Genomic DNA, 17,521 nt, shown 5'->3' with positions numbered 1-17,521 from the left:
GTGTTTCCCCGAAAATAAGACCTAACCGGAAAATAAGCCCTAGCATGATTTTGCAGGATGACATCCCCTGAACATAAACCCTAATGTGTCTCTTGGAGCAAAAATTAATATAAGACCCAGTCTTATTTTCAGGGGAAGATGGTATATACAAAAGCGAGGCATCTATGGGTAGCCTTGTTGTAAAGGTGTATTCTGTCCCTTCAGTGATAAAGGCAAACTGTGGCTAAGAGGCTGTTGAAAATAGGCATTGCACAGAACATATTAGTCAGATTTATAGTAGCAAAATATTCACCAGTTGCTGATTGAATGGAGTCAACAATTTCAGTAATTAAATTGTTGGGAGTAAGGCCTTAACGGGATGGGACCATGGCGTTACAGTTGCAGCAGTCCACTGTGGGGCACCATTGATTTGTTCCAGGTTTAAGAACAGGCCAGATGGGGCTGCTAAATGGAGAAAGAATAGGGTTAATCACCCTTCACTCATTACCTGTTATGTAACAAGTGTTAATTCTTGAAGACCCTGTTTTAAATTACATATAGTCATGTTAACTATTTTAACAGGACAAGGAGGGAGTTCTTAGGTTCTTATTTTGTCAAGCTTATCTGTAAATGTCAAAAACTTAATTTTTATTTTTCATTGGGTCAGAGCATCCATGCGTGTTATGGGATATTTTAGGGTAATGAGTGCTATAACCATGGGTAATTTAAGCAAGACAAATGTTCTGATAGTTAAAGCGAGGCATACCTATTTGTCCTCTATTCAGTAATTACTGCAAGTAAATCCCCCCATTATGGGGTATGCCATGTTTAAATATAATGGGATACCCAGGTAAAACTGTAATTTTAGCCTTAGTATTGGTTAAGGCCATGATGTTTTACCAGTTGGTGAATTTCAGCAGATATTAAAGTTAATTCAGTACCTATATTGTAGAGACATTGTTTGCTGTATAAATTCTTTTAGTAAATTTCGGATTTCCAATGGGCCATGTAATAGGCATTGGTTTAAGTTGTATTTTGTTGGCTTTCTCTCCCTGGATAGAGGGTTTCTTTTTTTCTTTTCTTTTCATTCTTGTTTGTTTGTTTATCTTGCTGTTGTTCTTGTCACTGGATATACTTGGAGTAGGTGGTAGGAGGAAGGGGGAGGTGATCCTCTCTATCCCTATCATATTTGTAAGTTTCTTCCTCCAGAGAATCTTAAATAAGTACTATCAGAGTTAGGGGTCTCTCTCATAGCAGTGATTGATTTATATGGTTCAAAGACTGTGGGCGTACGTCGGGTTTGAATTTACCTCTTAATGAGAAATTCAAGGGTGTCATGGGTATTTCCCTACAATTCTGAAGATTAGGATCTTTGTTGCGATGGAGACATATGGTGCATTTTGCCATGCATAATTCACACTCACATTTTTTGGCCCAAACTTTCAGGGAAAAATTTTTTTTCGTTTTAATTTTTTTAATTCAAATTTTTATTTGTTTACATTTAGGTACTTGTTTTTTGTATTATATAGGAATTTTAGCATTTATTTTTTAACATATTGTAGAGCAAGAAATTTTATGTAACAAATAATTACAAAACACAAGGACAGATAGAAGGTACAAGAAATTTTAGGTACCGGTAACAAATTTATGATATTTATGCATCACAGAACACCAAGAACTCTTCTTCGTTCCAAGTTCATCATAAGTTCAACAAAACAGATTATTTTATTCCAGGGTATTATTTTGCATACGGATATCGTTATTGATTTCTAGAGTTATGCTTTTAACTCCTAAGTCTAAATAAAAGAATTAAAAACATTATATAGATATGGAATTAGTACTACCCATGAATAATGTGCATCCTTATTATTCTTTCACAAATTTGGGCAAAAAGGTGCACATTGTACACGGCAAAATACAGTAGATATCAGAGTGGTGCAGGGGAAGAGTGCTGGGCCTACCACTCCGATTTAATGGATCAAAACCATACTCTGCTATGGCCTCATCATTTCTGTCATGTGTGCTTCCTTTTTTCTTTCTCTCTCTCACTCTATACAAATTCCCCAAGAATATTTTGGGTTTCTAGCCATGTAAAGTTGTAACTTTCAATTTCTGTCTGCAAAATCGCTTGTGGTGCAGACCTTCTGGGTGCTTATAAGGGAAGGTTTGGGATCTTTGTAGCCTTCCTTGTAAGTGGCCCCCTCTTTCTCTAGGGGATGCTAGTCTTTCTGGGATCAGGGTCCATATCCAGTAAAGTTATTTTGTCTGTGGTTTGGATGGAGGCCATAAGGCCCATGATTGCAAGATCATGTGTTTGGCTTGCTAGTAAGCAGCAGCACTGAGCAAGCCTAAGTGCATTGACTATGGATTTTGCATAAGGAGAGCAGTTGAGCACCAAATGCTCCTTCCTTCCCCAACCCTTCTTGTTTTCATCAGCCCCTGGACCACAGGCCACCATGGATGTGGACCCCAATACCCTTGGGGGTCAGGAGAGCGCAAGCAACAGCAGCAAGGGATGCAGCCAAACAGGAGACAAGCAAGGTTATTACCTTCACATGAAAAACAACAACCTAGATGACAACCTTAATTCTCTGTGGGGTAGTGGTCTCTTTCCTTGCCATTAGCCTCACAGAGGACTGACTATCTCTGGGGCTGTTCCAGAGGTGCACAAGTACACGCAATGTCTGTATAGCTTCCCCAAGCAGTCAGTGATGGTCACCAGGCTAGGTGCAGTGACCTGGCCTGACCCTTGGTAAGCAGAACTGAAGTTCTAACTGGTTAAGGCACTGTGTTTTCATTGCCTTTACAGATGGGAGCCTCAGAGACCACCTGCCAAGCACAGAATAAACCTGACAACACCTGGTTAATCCAGGGAATATCAAGTAACAATAAAATTCTTGTCTTGGAGACAAGAGGGTTTTAGGATGGAAAGAGATGGCAGTGAGCAAAAAAGACCACAGACTACCACACAGGACGTAACTTAAGCCTGTCAGCAATTAGGTAGCCTTAGCCATATCACAGAACCAGTTAAGTTAGCGAAGAGCAGTTAATTAAAGCTGACCAGATATCCTCATTCATGGTTGGACATGTCATGTGGTTTGTGACGTCAATAGTTTGTATCGCCTCCTATTCACCCTGTTGATGAGGGAGAGATTCCTGCCCTGGGAATATGGAGCTGGCTGAACACACCACACTTGACACTGGACAGATGAGATCCACAGCTGTTTATCAGGCACATATATTCACTGCCCAGGGAGGAGACTGTAGGTCATGCAGGGCCACATGGGGATTATACTCAGGGACAGAGTAAATAATCAAGGGATATGGAAGGCAAACTTTGTAGCAACAAGAAGGGGTGGTACCTCCTGGATCCCACAGGAGGATCTGATTGGCTTATTTGAATAATTCCACAGGCTGGCCAGAAACCAAAATCCATTACTCGGGAATAAGCAGGAACCATGCCTGACCCATTGATAAGAAGAGTTGTTTGCCTAGGGCGCCTTATCTATCCATGGGAGCAGAGTGGGGAGGGAAAGTTATGATTAGGCCCTTTGATGCCCTCCCAGTCTTACTAGATGACAGGGCAGCATGTGATAGTGAGTGTTAATTTTAGACCTTACACCACAGAGAGGAAGGAATCCTGTGAATGATTGTAAATTAGTTGGAACTTTACCGCAGAGAGAATACATTTTAATGTGAAAGTGAATGATTTTACTTTGAATCGCAAGACTGCTTTGTGTTATGAAGGAAAAATGGGGATCTGTGAGTTAAAATGAGTTCTATTAAAGCATAATGCAGTTACATTATTGCACATCTGTTTTTTGTTTGTTTGGGGTTTTTTTTGGTTTTTTTTTTGGTCTTTTTTTGTGGCTAAGTGAAATGATGTCTCACTATTACTTGGATACAAAGTTATTGATCCCTAGCCAGAACTTCCTTTTCTGGCACTATGGAAGACTAAATAAATGTCCTTGAAACATCCCTAGTACATAACACTCTAAAATACAAGCTAAAATATTTTCAAAACTCCTTTTAAATGTATGTTCATATTGGCCTATAAGTAAGAGAATACTCATAAGCTCAATGAGAAATCACAAATTGAGAAGCTTCCCTGGGTTCCCTAGTAACTCACAACTTCTGTTTTAAAGAGACATTTTCTTGGGACAGGGAAGAAATTTAAGACCCTCTCAAGGTGTGAAAATCAGATTGGGTCCCCAGCAGAAGGCTTAGACTGCTGCTGAAGAGTGATATGTTCAGCCAAAGGGTAATACGGCAAAACCCTAACCTTCAACGGAAGACAGTAAGGATACTTGTCAGCCTTGACCTTGTGCAGGGTGGAAAAGAGGGAAAAGTTCTCTGCGGATTATTTATTACCAAAAGTAGAACCTCACACGTTTGAAACTGTGTAGTTTTATAAATTCCATGCTGAGAATTTAAAACTCACCAGTTTGGTAGTTCCCCCAGATACCCAGGATAGGCAAATTCAGAGCTTATGTAGAGGAAAACACTTTAACTCAGATCTCAGGTAATTTCAAGGAAGACGTTTACAAAATATAAACTCACAACCAAAACATCACAAACCATGCAAGGAAATAAGATACCATGAGAAAGATTCTACAGAAACAAGAAACAACAAAATCAGACTATAAAGAATTCATATGTTGGAATTATTTATAAAGAATTTTAAAACATAGTCTTAATGTATTTGAAAAGAATAAATGGGGGCATTTAATTATGTATGACTAAGGGATAAGATACTATAATACAATGAAGCAGACTTGAAAAGGAATAAAATTGTCTAGAAACGAAAAATATAATAATTAGAAATTAAAATTTAGTGTATAGCGTATGTGGTAGATTAGACACAGATGGAGATAGAAAGAACTTGGAATAGGAAGATGGATCTAAGGACATTATGGAAAATGTAGCACGGAGAAACAAAAAAGAGGGAAAATGTGAAAGAAAGATTAAGATATATGGTCAACAGAATGAGAGTATCTATCTCATATATCTAATTGGAATTCTCCTGGAAATAATAGAAAAAAGAGTAAAAGTAATATTTAAAGAAGTAATACCTAAAAATTGTCTAGAATCGATGAAAGTCTCAAATACAGGAATCCTAACAAATTATCAGGAGTTAAACAAAAAGCAAAAAGCACCAAAGAGATAAGTGACATTTCAGAGCATCAAAGACACAAATACTCAAACTTACAAATTTTCCCTTTTTAATAGCCTTCTAATGATGCTCCTTCATATCAGTCTCCATTTTCAGACAATGGATCTCATACACACTTTTATAAGGTGATATAGAAATTTTCATGGTTCCCCAGTGCTCACTGTAAGAAATACAATCTCCTTTTTAATAGCATTTATTTTCTTTGCGATTTGGGTTCTAATTATGACTATAATCCAATTTATTTTTCCAACTTCACATGGTATAACACTCTATTGTATCCAGATATTTCCTTTTCCTTTATTAGGAATTTGCCTTTTACATTCCTATTTTGATTATTTAGCTCAAGATGTTTTTCTGGCTTGTTAAGCCTTTTGTTTTCTTTCTACCTGTATAAATCTCTTCCAAATATTAAGGCTCAGTACGTGTTCTGCAGCTTCTGTGAGTCTCTTTGAATCGCCCCCAAACTCAATAACCGTTTTCCTTCTACATTTTATGGCATTTTTCATTTATATTATTTATTTGAATATATCGTGTTGACTTCTAGTTTTACATTTCCTTTAATATGCTTGTATTTCACTGTACACTTAGATTGCACATTCTTTCAGAGTAAAGGCCAGGCATTCTGTTTTCTTGTGTGCCTCCACTGTGTTCATTACAGCATTTAGTCTTCTTTGGCACTATTTCTTTACAATCTGGCACTGAGTTAAGGATATAGTAGATGCTGAAAACAATCAATTGAGTGAAGATTGAGCCTTTTTTTTCAACAGATATTTGGTCAGGTGTGATAGAAGGAGCAATGAATGAGGTGTCAGATGAAATGGGTTCCGGTCACGTGTCTCTCGCTTGCTAACTGGGTTGCTTTAGCCAAACCATTTCATTTTTATCACCTTCAGTGTCCTCACCTTTAAAATAATATAGTAATGACTTCCCCACGGTGCAGAATCATATGAGCTAATTCTTATTAAAGTGTTTTAAAACAGTGTGTACTCAACTCATGTTTATGCAGTTTTTCAGATAAAAATTTTATTATAGAAAATTTGGAAAACAATAAATGTAAAGGTCAGAGAAGAAAATAAAAATAATTTGTAATACTACCGAGACAGAACTACAGTTAAAATTTTGGTATTTTTTTTTCCGTGTTTTTCTGTGCATATATTTTTTAAATTATATGTATACTCTGTTTTTGAACTTTCATTTGTTATGTCTATTGAATATATTTTAGGTATCATTTTTAATTAAGTCTTTTTTCTATTCAGCTTATATAATACTAAATAACTATAGTAACATAATTTCTTATGTTTACAAAAGGAATTTGTAAAAGTTAAATGCATCCGTATAAATGTAACTTCAATTAACTTAATTGTAGGTTAATACCAATATACATAATTTGATGAAAAAAAATATTTCAGTAGTATGAATTTTGTCTCTGAAGTTATTTTTTATTTGGTTGGAAGATTTCTTCCTGTATGACCCAAAAAATCTGCAAAACAACTTTAAAATTTTTGCTGCTGTGATTTTTATTGAATTTTGTGCTTAATGAAACATTAAGATGATTTCTTCTCCTGTGAAGAAAAATAAAGTGCTGAAGAGAACGTAGAAAACAAATCGGAGTTTGAAAAGGCTCAATCATTGCCCCCTTTATCTTAGAGTAAAAGTTGGAAGAAAAAAAGACAAAATTAAGTCCATTCAAAAAGGGACTAAGAGGGTAGCCAGTTAGCTCAGTTGGTTAGAGTGCATTGCTACTAACACCAAGGTTGCCAGTTTGATCCCCACATGGGCCACTTTGAGCTGTGCCCTCTTTAAAAAAAAAAAAAAAAGGGACTCAGAGACATCCTAAAGAATTTTTGTTTAAATTAATAAAATGGAAGAAAAAAAAAAAAACATTACTGGAACTTTTAAAGTTGTACACATCTAAAAAAGCATCCTACCTATATATCAACTTTATTTATCCAATTAAGAAAAAGTTTGTGAATGACTTCAGTTCTTAGCCATGTCCCTTACTTTTGCCATTGTTTTTGGCCTTTGGGTATGTATTTTTTATGTAGTAGTTATACACCTTGAAATGTTAACTTGCTAGAAAATTTTCTTTTTTCAAAACTTTCATTAAGTATTTAGAATTATCTTGGCCTAAAAAAAGATTTTATTTTTAAGATATAATAAATTGACATCAAATAATCTAGCTTTCAAATATATACATGTAAGATATATATGTGATACACTTGTGCATGTGAGCACTGAAAAAAATTCTGGAAGGATATGAACCAGAATATAATAGTACTATCACTAGATAATGAGATATAAGGCTATTGTTTTTTTCTTCTTTATGCTTTTCAGGGTTGTCATTTTTTCCAACAATGAGCGTATGTTATTTCCACATGCAAGCAGAAAGGAATTCATTTTGAAAAAGAAAAATGGAATAATAATTGTTGCATTCAGTAAACAAATTTATAGAGTACCTACTAAGTGTTATGAATACGTCAGTGAAACAGCCTATAGAAACCTCTGCCTCTGTTGAGCTTACATTCTAGCGGAGGGAAACAGACATTTAAAAAAGTGTAATCATGATAAGTTGTAATATGTGTTAAAGCTACTAAAATCCTTGGGGAAAGTGAAACAAAGTAAGTGGGATCAGGAGCTACAGGGAGGAGATGCTATTTTAAATGGTGTGGTCAGGGCAAGCCTGACTGAGAAAACAGAGTTCTCTCACATATTTTGTGATCCTTCTTTCCTCTCTATATTATGTCATTGTGTTATTACTCAGATTAAGAATTGTTTTTTGGGCGTCCTGTTGTCTCAGTTGGTTAGAGCACAGTGCTCATAACACCAAGGTCGCCGGTTTGATTCCCACATGGGCCAGTGAGCTGCGCCTTCCACAACTAGATTGAAAACAACAGTTTGACTTGGAGCTGATGGGTCCTGGAAAAACACACTGTTCCGCAATATTCCCCAATAATAATAATAATAATAATAATAATAATAATAATAATAATAATTGTTTTTCATGCATCATGAAGAAACTGAGAATGTCAATCCCATTTTTAACTATTAAAGAACACTTAAACATGATTTATTGTTGAAAGTATATGAAAGGTTCACCTTTAGGGAGAAACTTTGATGAACAGTGTAAGGGACATGTGGTCCTCTGTGACAGGTGTCTTATCTGGAACGATGTTGCAGAAAGGTAACCGAGTTTGCAGTGTGTGTGTGTTGGGGAGGGTTTGGGGGGTGGGGGTGGCGGGAGGGATTGTAAATGATTTTTTTCTTAATGCTCTTTTTTTTCCTGAACACCAAGTTTCTAGCAGTATCTCTATGTTAATCTATTTTTGTCTTTATAACTCACAGCATCAGAGGCAGTCTCTAGAGCCACAATACCAGAGTTTAATAGGAAAATTGATTTTTAGAATGATAATCTAGTATAGTGCCTATAAATTAATATGACTAATTTCTGAACAAACTTCATTTTTATGGTGGTTAACTGACCACATTTATATCCATTAGTTTGCTTGGTTGTAAGATACTAAACCAGGTAATATTAATCCTACTTTTGATAAATGTGGAAACTTAATTAACAAAGAAGTCTTGTAGGAAGTCAGAAGTGTATTAGAAAGCAATGAAGATTTCCACTTCAGGAATGCTCACTTTTAGTCGACCAAACTTTCTGTTGCTCCATATGGACTGCTTTACAGACATGAGAATTAATTTAAGGTCTGTCATCCCAAGGGTGTGTTAATGTACGCCATTCAGTATTGCCATTGCTTAAAGCTCTGCTTTGAACTCTTCACTTAAAATACTTTTCTTCTGAAAATATGCAAATTTAAATTACTTAAGGAGGCTTTCAAAAGACACTGAAGGCATTCCTAGTACAAAGAGATGGGTAATCAAATGGGACCGTTTTTTAAAAATTATTATTTTTATTTTTTAATTAGAGTTGATAAAGAATATTATATTAGTTTCAGGTGTACAATGGAGTGATCACACTGATAATTCTAGTACCCAGCTAATACCACGCCTGACACTATATGCTGTAATAACTGTGTACGGTGTTGGGATATTGCAATTTTTAATTACAAACAGTTTATTGCAAAATATAATGTTATATTTTAAATACAGTATTATTCTACCTTTATATTATATTTAAATATAAATTTAGTTGCACAGATGGAGTCACAAAAATATTTTGAGAAGTGGAATAAATATGTAAGTTCCTAAAGTAATTGCTTTGATGATAGGGAAAACATTTACATGTTTAAATTTTTGTCAGTAAAAATAGTTTTATTGTTTTACATCACTCTACATTTTCCTTTAGAAGACAGAAAAGCATATATAAATTATAAAAGTGTTTTAAAAATAAAAGTATGCAATTTTTAAAGTGGCTGTAATTAAGGAGTTGGCCGATTAGCTCAGTTGGTTAGAGCGTAGTGATGGTAATACCAAGGCTGCCGATTTGAGTCCCACGTGGGCCACTGTGAACTGTGCCTTCCTTAAAAATAAATAAATAAATAAATAAATAAATAAATAAATAAATAAATATGTAAGCTATTGCTGTGAATTGCCTTTACACTGGAACAGTAATTACAGGACTCTTTTTTTGTCCTAGGTGTATCACTCTCAATAATAATCGTAGGCAAAGAAAATAAGCTCAGAGGATAAACAGCTTTATTTTTCCCCTTGTTGAGAATGAAAATGGTAAAGGAAAATTAGTTCAATAAGTTTAAAACTATAGGATCTAGTTTATTTAAAGTATTAAAGGATTGTATATTGTACAAGGGAAAGCTGATGAATGTATGTAACTGACCAGGTTGCCAAGTCTCTTCACACTTTAATGTTTATGGATCCAGAGAGGGCTGGTGTCTGAAGAGTATAACTATCCAGATGCCCCAGTGAGGGTGGATCTGTAAGAGGTTTTGCATTAACTACTGCTCTGCCTCCAGAACTATTTTAATGTTAACATAAGATTCATTTTAATATTTAAGAATTAAGCTTTCCGTTTTTATTAAAGGTATTAATAGTTAAAAGCGCTTTCACCGACTATGTTTGCCTGCTCAGAATTCGTAGGTATCAGGTATTGATTTGTCGAACAAACAAAAAAAGTCAGGAGGCTTTGCTAGGAATAAATGATACGTAAAGATCTATTCCAGGGTCTTGGAATTTTCAAACTGGAAACATAGCTCTGCAAAAACCCAGACGTGTTCCAAAGAAGAAAAAAAAAGTTAAAAATTCTTAGAGTAAAAAGTACATTCTTGAGAATCATCAGTCCTGCATTCTTCCCCCTAGTGTTGGTCCAGTATGGTTTTCAGTCAGATGTCAGGCAGGCAGGCAGGCAGGATGATGGAGGCCAAGTTATGCGGAAGATGGGTGAGTGGAGGTCTGGTTACGTCTCGGTGGTCTGGATAATGTATGTCAGGTGGATATGTGTGTGAGTCCTTCAGGAAGTAACTAGAGGGATACATGGAGGTCCAGGAGTACGTCCAGGCATTGATGCAGGACTGGAAAGTTCAAAAAAGTTTAAGTTCCCAGGTGAATTAGAACAAGAATGGAGTCTTTCCTTATACCTCAACCTTGATAATGTTAATTTTAGCAGCTTGGTTAAAATGACTCCCTTTTGTATATTCCCTATTTTCACTCTTTCCTCAGGTTAAACATTTATTAAATTTATTAGGCAACTATGTTCCAGTCCATGTGCCAGGCAGAGGAATACAAAGTTATTTCTACTGTGACCACGTTGGTCAGAGTTAACTTCCTCTTATCTCCTTCCTACTGATGTCATCAAGAGTCACTTGACATTTTAAAACCATGGTCTGATGAATAAAAGGAACTGACTTTTCAGGCCTTGCCTTTAAACTTCCCTGCACAGACAGGCGGTGTTCGTTCTGAGACGGAAAGCGTCCAAGCAGACCATATGAACCTCAAAATTGTATCATTTTCTCACTAGCACAAATTCAGTTGTTGGGCTTTTGTGAACTTGAGGAGAGTCTTTGTGCGCCTTTTGAAAAACAGGACCACTTTGTGTCCAAAACAGTGGAAAATGGCAAAGATGAGAAGTGGCTGGTCTGAGAGCAGTCTTTCACTGGAATGTGCTTACTCGTGCTCTGGGACCCCACTCAAATGCTATGTTCCCTAGGCAGCCCTGCCCCATTTTCTCTTTTGGAATTCAGTACTCCCGCCTCTGTGCAGGGTGGGAGCTGCCTGGCCATCAGCCTTCCCAGCTCTCTCTGGTTGAGGCGGGGGAACTGCTTGCTTTTGTGGCAAATCCCATAGTAACCAGCACGGTATTTTGCACAGATTTGGTGTTAGATAGTTTTTCATCTGAATCCAAATACTTCCTTAATTAAGCTCCTGAAGCTTAATAAAATAAGAACACAATGATATTTGAGTCACTGATTAGAAAGGCTAATGTGAGAAATAAATGAGAATGAAAGAGTACAGGCAGGATTTAAGGTAAATGGGGGAAAAAAGAATAAGAACGTTTCCTTCCAATTCATGCTAAATCCTCTCAATTCTGATCACTCAGAAAGATAGAACTAAAAAGGTAGGTGGGAGGTGAAAAGACAAAACTATGTAAGATGTAAGGTCGGAGGGATGCTCTCTGATGTGGGTTATAAACTATTTAGAATTATTCTTACTTAAAGGAGAACTGAAAATATCACTGTGTCATGGATACTACTCAGTATACATCACACATACACCCAAGATAATGTACTAATAAATAGAGAAAGGTGTTTTGGAGAGGAGCACGGAAAGTCACAGTAATGACAGAAAGTACTTTCTGAATTTAGGAACAATTTTGACACAAACTGGATGTGCTATGTGGGTCTGGAAGGTTGGACTACGTATGGTCCTTTCAAATTGGAAATCCTGCAATAATGGCAAAAGTTTAATGGTTCTTTTGGGAAGCTGCAAGGGGTCAGGGGAAGCCCAATGGCAAGCTAACTTCCCACAATCCTGTATGGAGGGTGTTAAATTTTTCCGGCAGGAAACTAAAGAGAGTACGATGATCAGTTAGATGTGACCCCCACACTCAAGTGGGTTACATGGTTTAATGCAGTTAATTTTTTTTATCTTTATCCACATCAGTCCATATTATTGTTCTTGTTATCTTAGTATAACAAGCGTCATTGTGCTGGAGCGGTATTCAGATGTGCTCGTTACTTTACCTGGAAGATTATGGGAAAATCTATTGGCTTTGCATTTGAATTTTATAGTTTTAAACTGTCAAACATTTTCTGTGGTAAAAATAGCGTCCATATGCCTACCAATTATATGTTGAGGGGTCTGTTTAAATCATGATCAAGCAAGAATCTAAGCATAAAAAAAATTATGTGTCAACAGATAAAAGGTAGAATTTTCTTTGGCTTATACTTGAGGCACAGAAACAGCACATGTGGGGGGATTTTTAAAAAGAGGAAGGTCTCTAAGTTTAAAAAAAATAATTTTTATCCATGTATACATATTTCAGGAAAGCTCTGTTTAGCCTAAAATGCTCTTGATGCTTAAGGTGAATAGGACATGTGTTAAAGGATTTGCATTTTAGAGGTGGATACTGTTACTTCATTTGCAAAGAATAGGATTTGAGTTCAATAAAGGTAAATTAAAATATCAGAATGTGTTTGATCTCACCAGACTGTGGATTCGTTTTTTTCGTTGCCTGTGGGCCTAGCGCATAGCCTGACACTTGATAATTTAGTAGGAGCTCCATAAATGTTGACTGGATAAATAAATAATTATCTGTTTGTGTTGGTCCACACTAAAAGTCAATTGTTATAGTTCTTCTGCCTTGTTTGAAAGAAGTTTGTATGTTCCAGACAGAGAATCATGCAAAATAATGATCTGTAGGCAGAGAACTGAAGAAACGTAGCGTAAGCTCTTATGTTAAGACATTGAAAGCTGGAGAGAGACAGATGAGGCATTTGGTTATCAATGGAAACCAGGGTATGTGTCTCTCTGTCTCTTTCTCTCTGACTTTTGGCTAGGAAAAACACTGACTTTCCAAAATGCATATTCTTCCTTTTTTTAGTTGTTTCTTTGTGTTGTTTTTTTTTTCCAGATAGTCTGAGAACTATACCTTCAGAGAACTGATTTAGCGAGTAAAACGTTTATTTCAAGTCCCATATGCAGAATAAGTAGTGGTTTCACTGTAGGAGACGGAGTGAGTGATCTGGATCCAGAGATTAGAAAAGCTGTCCAGCTCCTTGCAGACTTGGTTTCAAGTAAGGAAGCTTCAGAAAAGAATGAGTGTGAGCTAAGAGACTGGATTGTCTCAGTTGGGAGGGAAAGAGGTTACAAAAATGTCTATTATAAGTAAACTTATACTAACATACTCTTTTCTTAGCAAGCTCGTTTGAACCCACTGGAAGCTGACTAGTGATTTTTGTTGTTGTTTTTAACACACATTCCTTTGGTGCTCCATTTGGCTTGAACATCTTTGTCCTCTTCAGGGGTGCTGGGGTTGCATTTTCAAAATTTCAGGGACTGCAGAGATGCTGACGTGTGTGTATACATGACTGTGTGATGGTCTTTTGTTAAGGCATCCTGAAAATTGTGTATTTTCAACAGAGATGGAAGTGTGTCCCAGGCAATGTCAATCACGTTACCGTGCTATGGGTATGCAAGGACTTCTGTGATATCTTCAAATGTCCAAATGGTTTCAGCTCCTGTAAACAGCCACAGTTGACAAAGCAGAACTCATCTGGATTTTTCTGCAATTCTGTAAAAGAAACAAGGAAGAGTTGCTAGTGAGTCATCTGCCTTGGTTAGCAAACATAAACATAATTAAATTAGCTTTTTAGTCCCAGAAAATTAACCTGCAAGTTAATCTCTCTTTTGTTTTTCTTAGCAGGGTTCCCTCAATTTTCTATAGGTTATATAGTTTTTTAAATGTCACAAAACATTTGAAGAGAGTAATTCTCATATGTATTATCCCTTTAAAAAAATCAAACGTAGGCAATCATTGTTGCATAGGATAAGAACAGATGGCTATTTAGAGGACAGAGGGGCTTTCACTTAAAGATATTCTATTTTTGATTAAATTGTCAAAATGTTATTTTTAGAGCCTTTCTGGCTAGAATATCTGTGTATTCATAATTTTGCCGGGTGAATGTGTTTTAACTCTTTTAAATTACAGGAGTGCTATATGCTTGTTATTACAAGTTAAAGTATAATATTTAAGAAGTTTCCAAAAATGGTTAATATTCTCCTTGTTCTTTCACATTCCCAACTAAGAGTTTTATTCTTTTTATAAAGTTGAAATCACATTGTATTCATTACTTTTTTCCCCCTTTCCCCCGACACTGTAAATATTACTTTTTAAGCTTGCTTTATTTCACAATATGTCATGGACACATCTTCATAGGTAGATCTAACTGGATTTGGCACATTCTTTACAATAACTGTATAATGTTTCATAACATTACATGAATCTTCTTGCCAGGAAATTAAAAGAGCCTGGTCAAGAATCACCCGGTGGGTTCAAATGTTCCTGCCAGCAATCTCTAAAATCACTGATACATTCTGTCAGGAAGATCGGATGACTTTTCATTGTAGAAAGCTTCCTCTCCCCACAGCCCTGGGGGGCTGGGCTGGGTGAATTGTCCATCTTGTGGTGGAGCATGACATCCTGGTCACTCAGCATCAGTGCAGGCTCTGAAAGGAAGATGAGTGGGAGTTGGGAAATGACTAAGTAAAGCTCCAGAGTAACGCAGTGTGTTGCTTGGCCTCCCGCATATCCAGTTCTGTTTTTCATCTTAAAACGGTAGTTAATGAGTATAACTGACAAACTTTCAGTTTTGTGATGAGCTTGTTTCCTAACACCAATCAATGGAAAAGGGCTATTTTAGAAAATCTATGCCTGAAATAGTAATATAAAGGCAAAAGCAAACGCATCCACAATAGCAGCCAGCAGCAAAGAAACCTTAAAATAAACTTGGAGCCCAGGATTTCTTCTTCCATGTTGATGGCCCTAGCTTCCATATCCATAGAGTGAGGGTTTTTCCTCACTACAATATAGGATTATTGGGTGGTTTAAATGAGATAATAGATATGAAAATGCTCATGGAGTATTGAATAAAGGCTGGTTTCCCTCTTAGAAAACTCAAGAGGTCTTCCAGTGGGAAGATACTTCTTGTTAGGATTAAAGGGGAGACAGAGGAGAGTGGAAGAGTAAATGAAACTTAATGAGACATGAGCAATGATGCCAATAACCAACCGTATGATTTTATAGTTGCAGAGAGTTTCTATATCTTTCATGTCATCAGTTCTTCACAAGAATCCTGTGACTCAGTCAGACTATTTTTTATACATATATAAGGCAGGAACTGTGACTCAGAGAAATGAAATGGATTGATCAATATCATCTTGCAAGTGTGTATTGAGTTTTTTAAAACTAATAGTCCAGTACTCTTTGCATTACTCTATGCTGTCTATCAGTGCCGGATAGTTGGCCAATACTACACAGAAGTCTAATTAATTCCAAACTTGTGTCTGAAAATCTAGCACTGTTCTCAAATTTTTCCATGATTCCTGGAAAGATGAAAATCTCTGGAGAAGTAGCCTAGATGACTCCTGAGGCCCACAGTAAGCTCAGCCTGCAGGTCTTGGGTGCTATGGGCAAAAAGAGTTGCATTTCTAATACCAAATGCACCATATTTCCCTTCATTTTTAGTATTTCCTAAATGAAGTTAATCGATTCTAAAGGGCTCCCTTCCATCTACAGTGAAAAGTTTGGTTTGCTTTGTGTAGGCCAATATGCACAGACAGAGGCTGCCAAAAAAATGTATGCACATTTTAAGAAAAGAAAAAATTGTATTAAAATTGTAATACAATGAATGACACCAGCATTCATTTGATTAACGCCATTTTTTGAGCAAATGTCATACTTAAACATTGCTACCACAATTCAATTCAACTTCAAAAAATAATACATAGATAACATCTCTTAAAATGTGTACATTTTTTTGGCACCCCCAGTATTTCAAGCACCACCAGTGATGATTTTCTCCATCGTTTGGTTGATGCTCAGCACATTCAGTGTTATGATGTTATCTCTCCTTCATGTATTCCTTTTTTCTCCCCTTCGAAAGTCCAAGTCCCCTGAAAACAAAGTATGTCATGCCTTGGTACTCTCAATGCCCAGCTGAAAGCCTCACACTTAAAAGGTTCTCAATAAAGTTTGCTCTTGCTCCTGCTGCTTTTGAGATACTATTCAATGCTGACTTCTTAGGTAAGATACATTAGAAAACATCAGATGAAAGAAGGTTAGTTTTAAAATAGCAATATCTGCTACCTCTCTCCCTGTATAATGATCTCTTGAGAATCCTTTCATAGAGACAGACAATTGCTAAGAAGATAAAGGATGCTTAGGAAAGCACGAGTCATTACCATGTCCACTTGAAGGCAAGAAGAGGTAAAACAGGTCCTACTCTCCCCAGCGTGAACATGCAGTATTGAAAATTAGGTCCTAGACGAGAACAGATAGAAATAACACAACCGTCACTGGGGTAAAAAGCCTTTGAGATAAAGTTGAATTTCTTATTTCTAAAGAGTGGGACCAGCGTGTGTGTTGTTTTATCCCCACAAATTATAGTGATTTGGTTTCATCCTGAACAACTACCACAGGCAAATACTGGCAGGAAGAGTCTCTACAGAAGTGGCCAAACAAGTCAGTTTTCATTTCCTTCCAAGGTCTCATTTAGCTGATCCGTTGTCCATAGAAAAGCAGAACAAAAGGCAAGAGATTACTGCACCCTAAAGCATCCAAGTGGCTCTTTTGGCTCAGGGGTTATTTATAGCAATCTGGCTGACACTGAGAACTCCCTGCTCTATTCAGCGAAGTTGTGAATATGTAAAGGGAAGCCCCAGGACAGTAACAGTAGACATAGATGCAGAGTATGATCAATGATTAGATTCTCAAACCTGTTGTGTTTTTGATGAAGCCTTGCCTTTGGGCAACCATTGTGAACATTTACCTCAGAATAGGTTTATCCTCTTCTTCATGTGCACATTCTACTTGTAGATGTTGCTATGAGGACAGATTCATCAAAAATGACTGATGTGGAGCCTGTGGTCAGCAATTTTGCATCTTCAGCAAGGACAGGCCGCCGGAATGCCGTTCCAGACATCCAAAGTTCAGCAGTCACGGGCGGAACCTCAGAGTTGCCTCTCAAACTGGAGGCCCTCTCCATAAAGGAAGGTAACAGAAACATTCTCTTAAAGTCAGCAGCCTTCTTTCTATTTAATCAATCCTTTCCTGTGGAACATTCTCCCTTTTAGCTAGTTAGAAGTGCTCTTTTTTCTTACTGTTTCTTAAAACCTCTCAGCTTTTATTTAAGGCTAAGTAGATTTTTCAGGCTTTCCAAAAGTGGACAATTTTGTCTT

The 17,521-nt window shown here is 36.7% G+C and overlaps 1 protein-coding gene across 6 annotated transcripts in view; it reads left to right on the top strand.

The window, feature by feature from the left end:
* Positions 1-17,521, top strand: part of PKIB (cAMP-dependent protein kinase inhibitor beta) — a 98,344-nt gene that overhangs the window by 77,684 nt on the left and 3,139 nt on the right. For all 6 annotated transcript variants that reach the window (XM_019740967.3, XM_019740966.3, XM_074333508.2 and 3 more), the window contains one exon: positions 17,160-17,336. In XM_019740967.3, coding sequence (XP_019596526.1) covers positions 17,168-17,336 — 169 coding nt within the window. In that variant the 5' untranslated portion in view covers positions 17,160-17,167. The remainder of the gene's footprint in view (positions 1-17,159; positions 17,337-17,521) is intronic.

Source organism: Rhinolophus sinicus, chromosome 2 (assembly GCF_057876585.1).
Source record: "Rhinolophus sinicus isolate RSI-liver-muscle chromosome 2, RSI-T2T, whole genome shotgun sequence".
Taxonomy (NCBI): Eukaryota; Metazoa; Chordata; class Mammalia; order Chiroptera; family Rhinolophidae; genus Rhinolophus; species Rhinolophus sinicus.
This window is presented reverse-complemented; position numbering and strand designations above follow the sequence as displayed.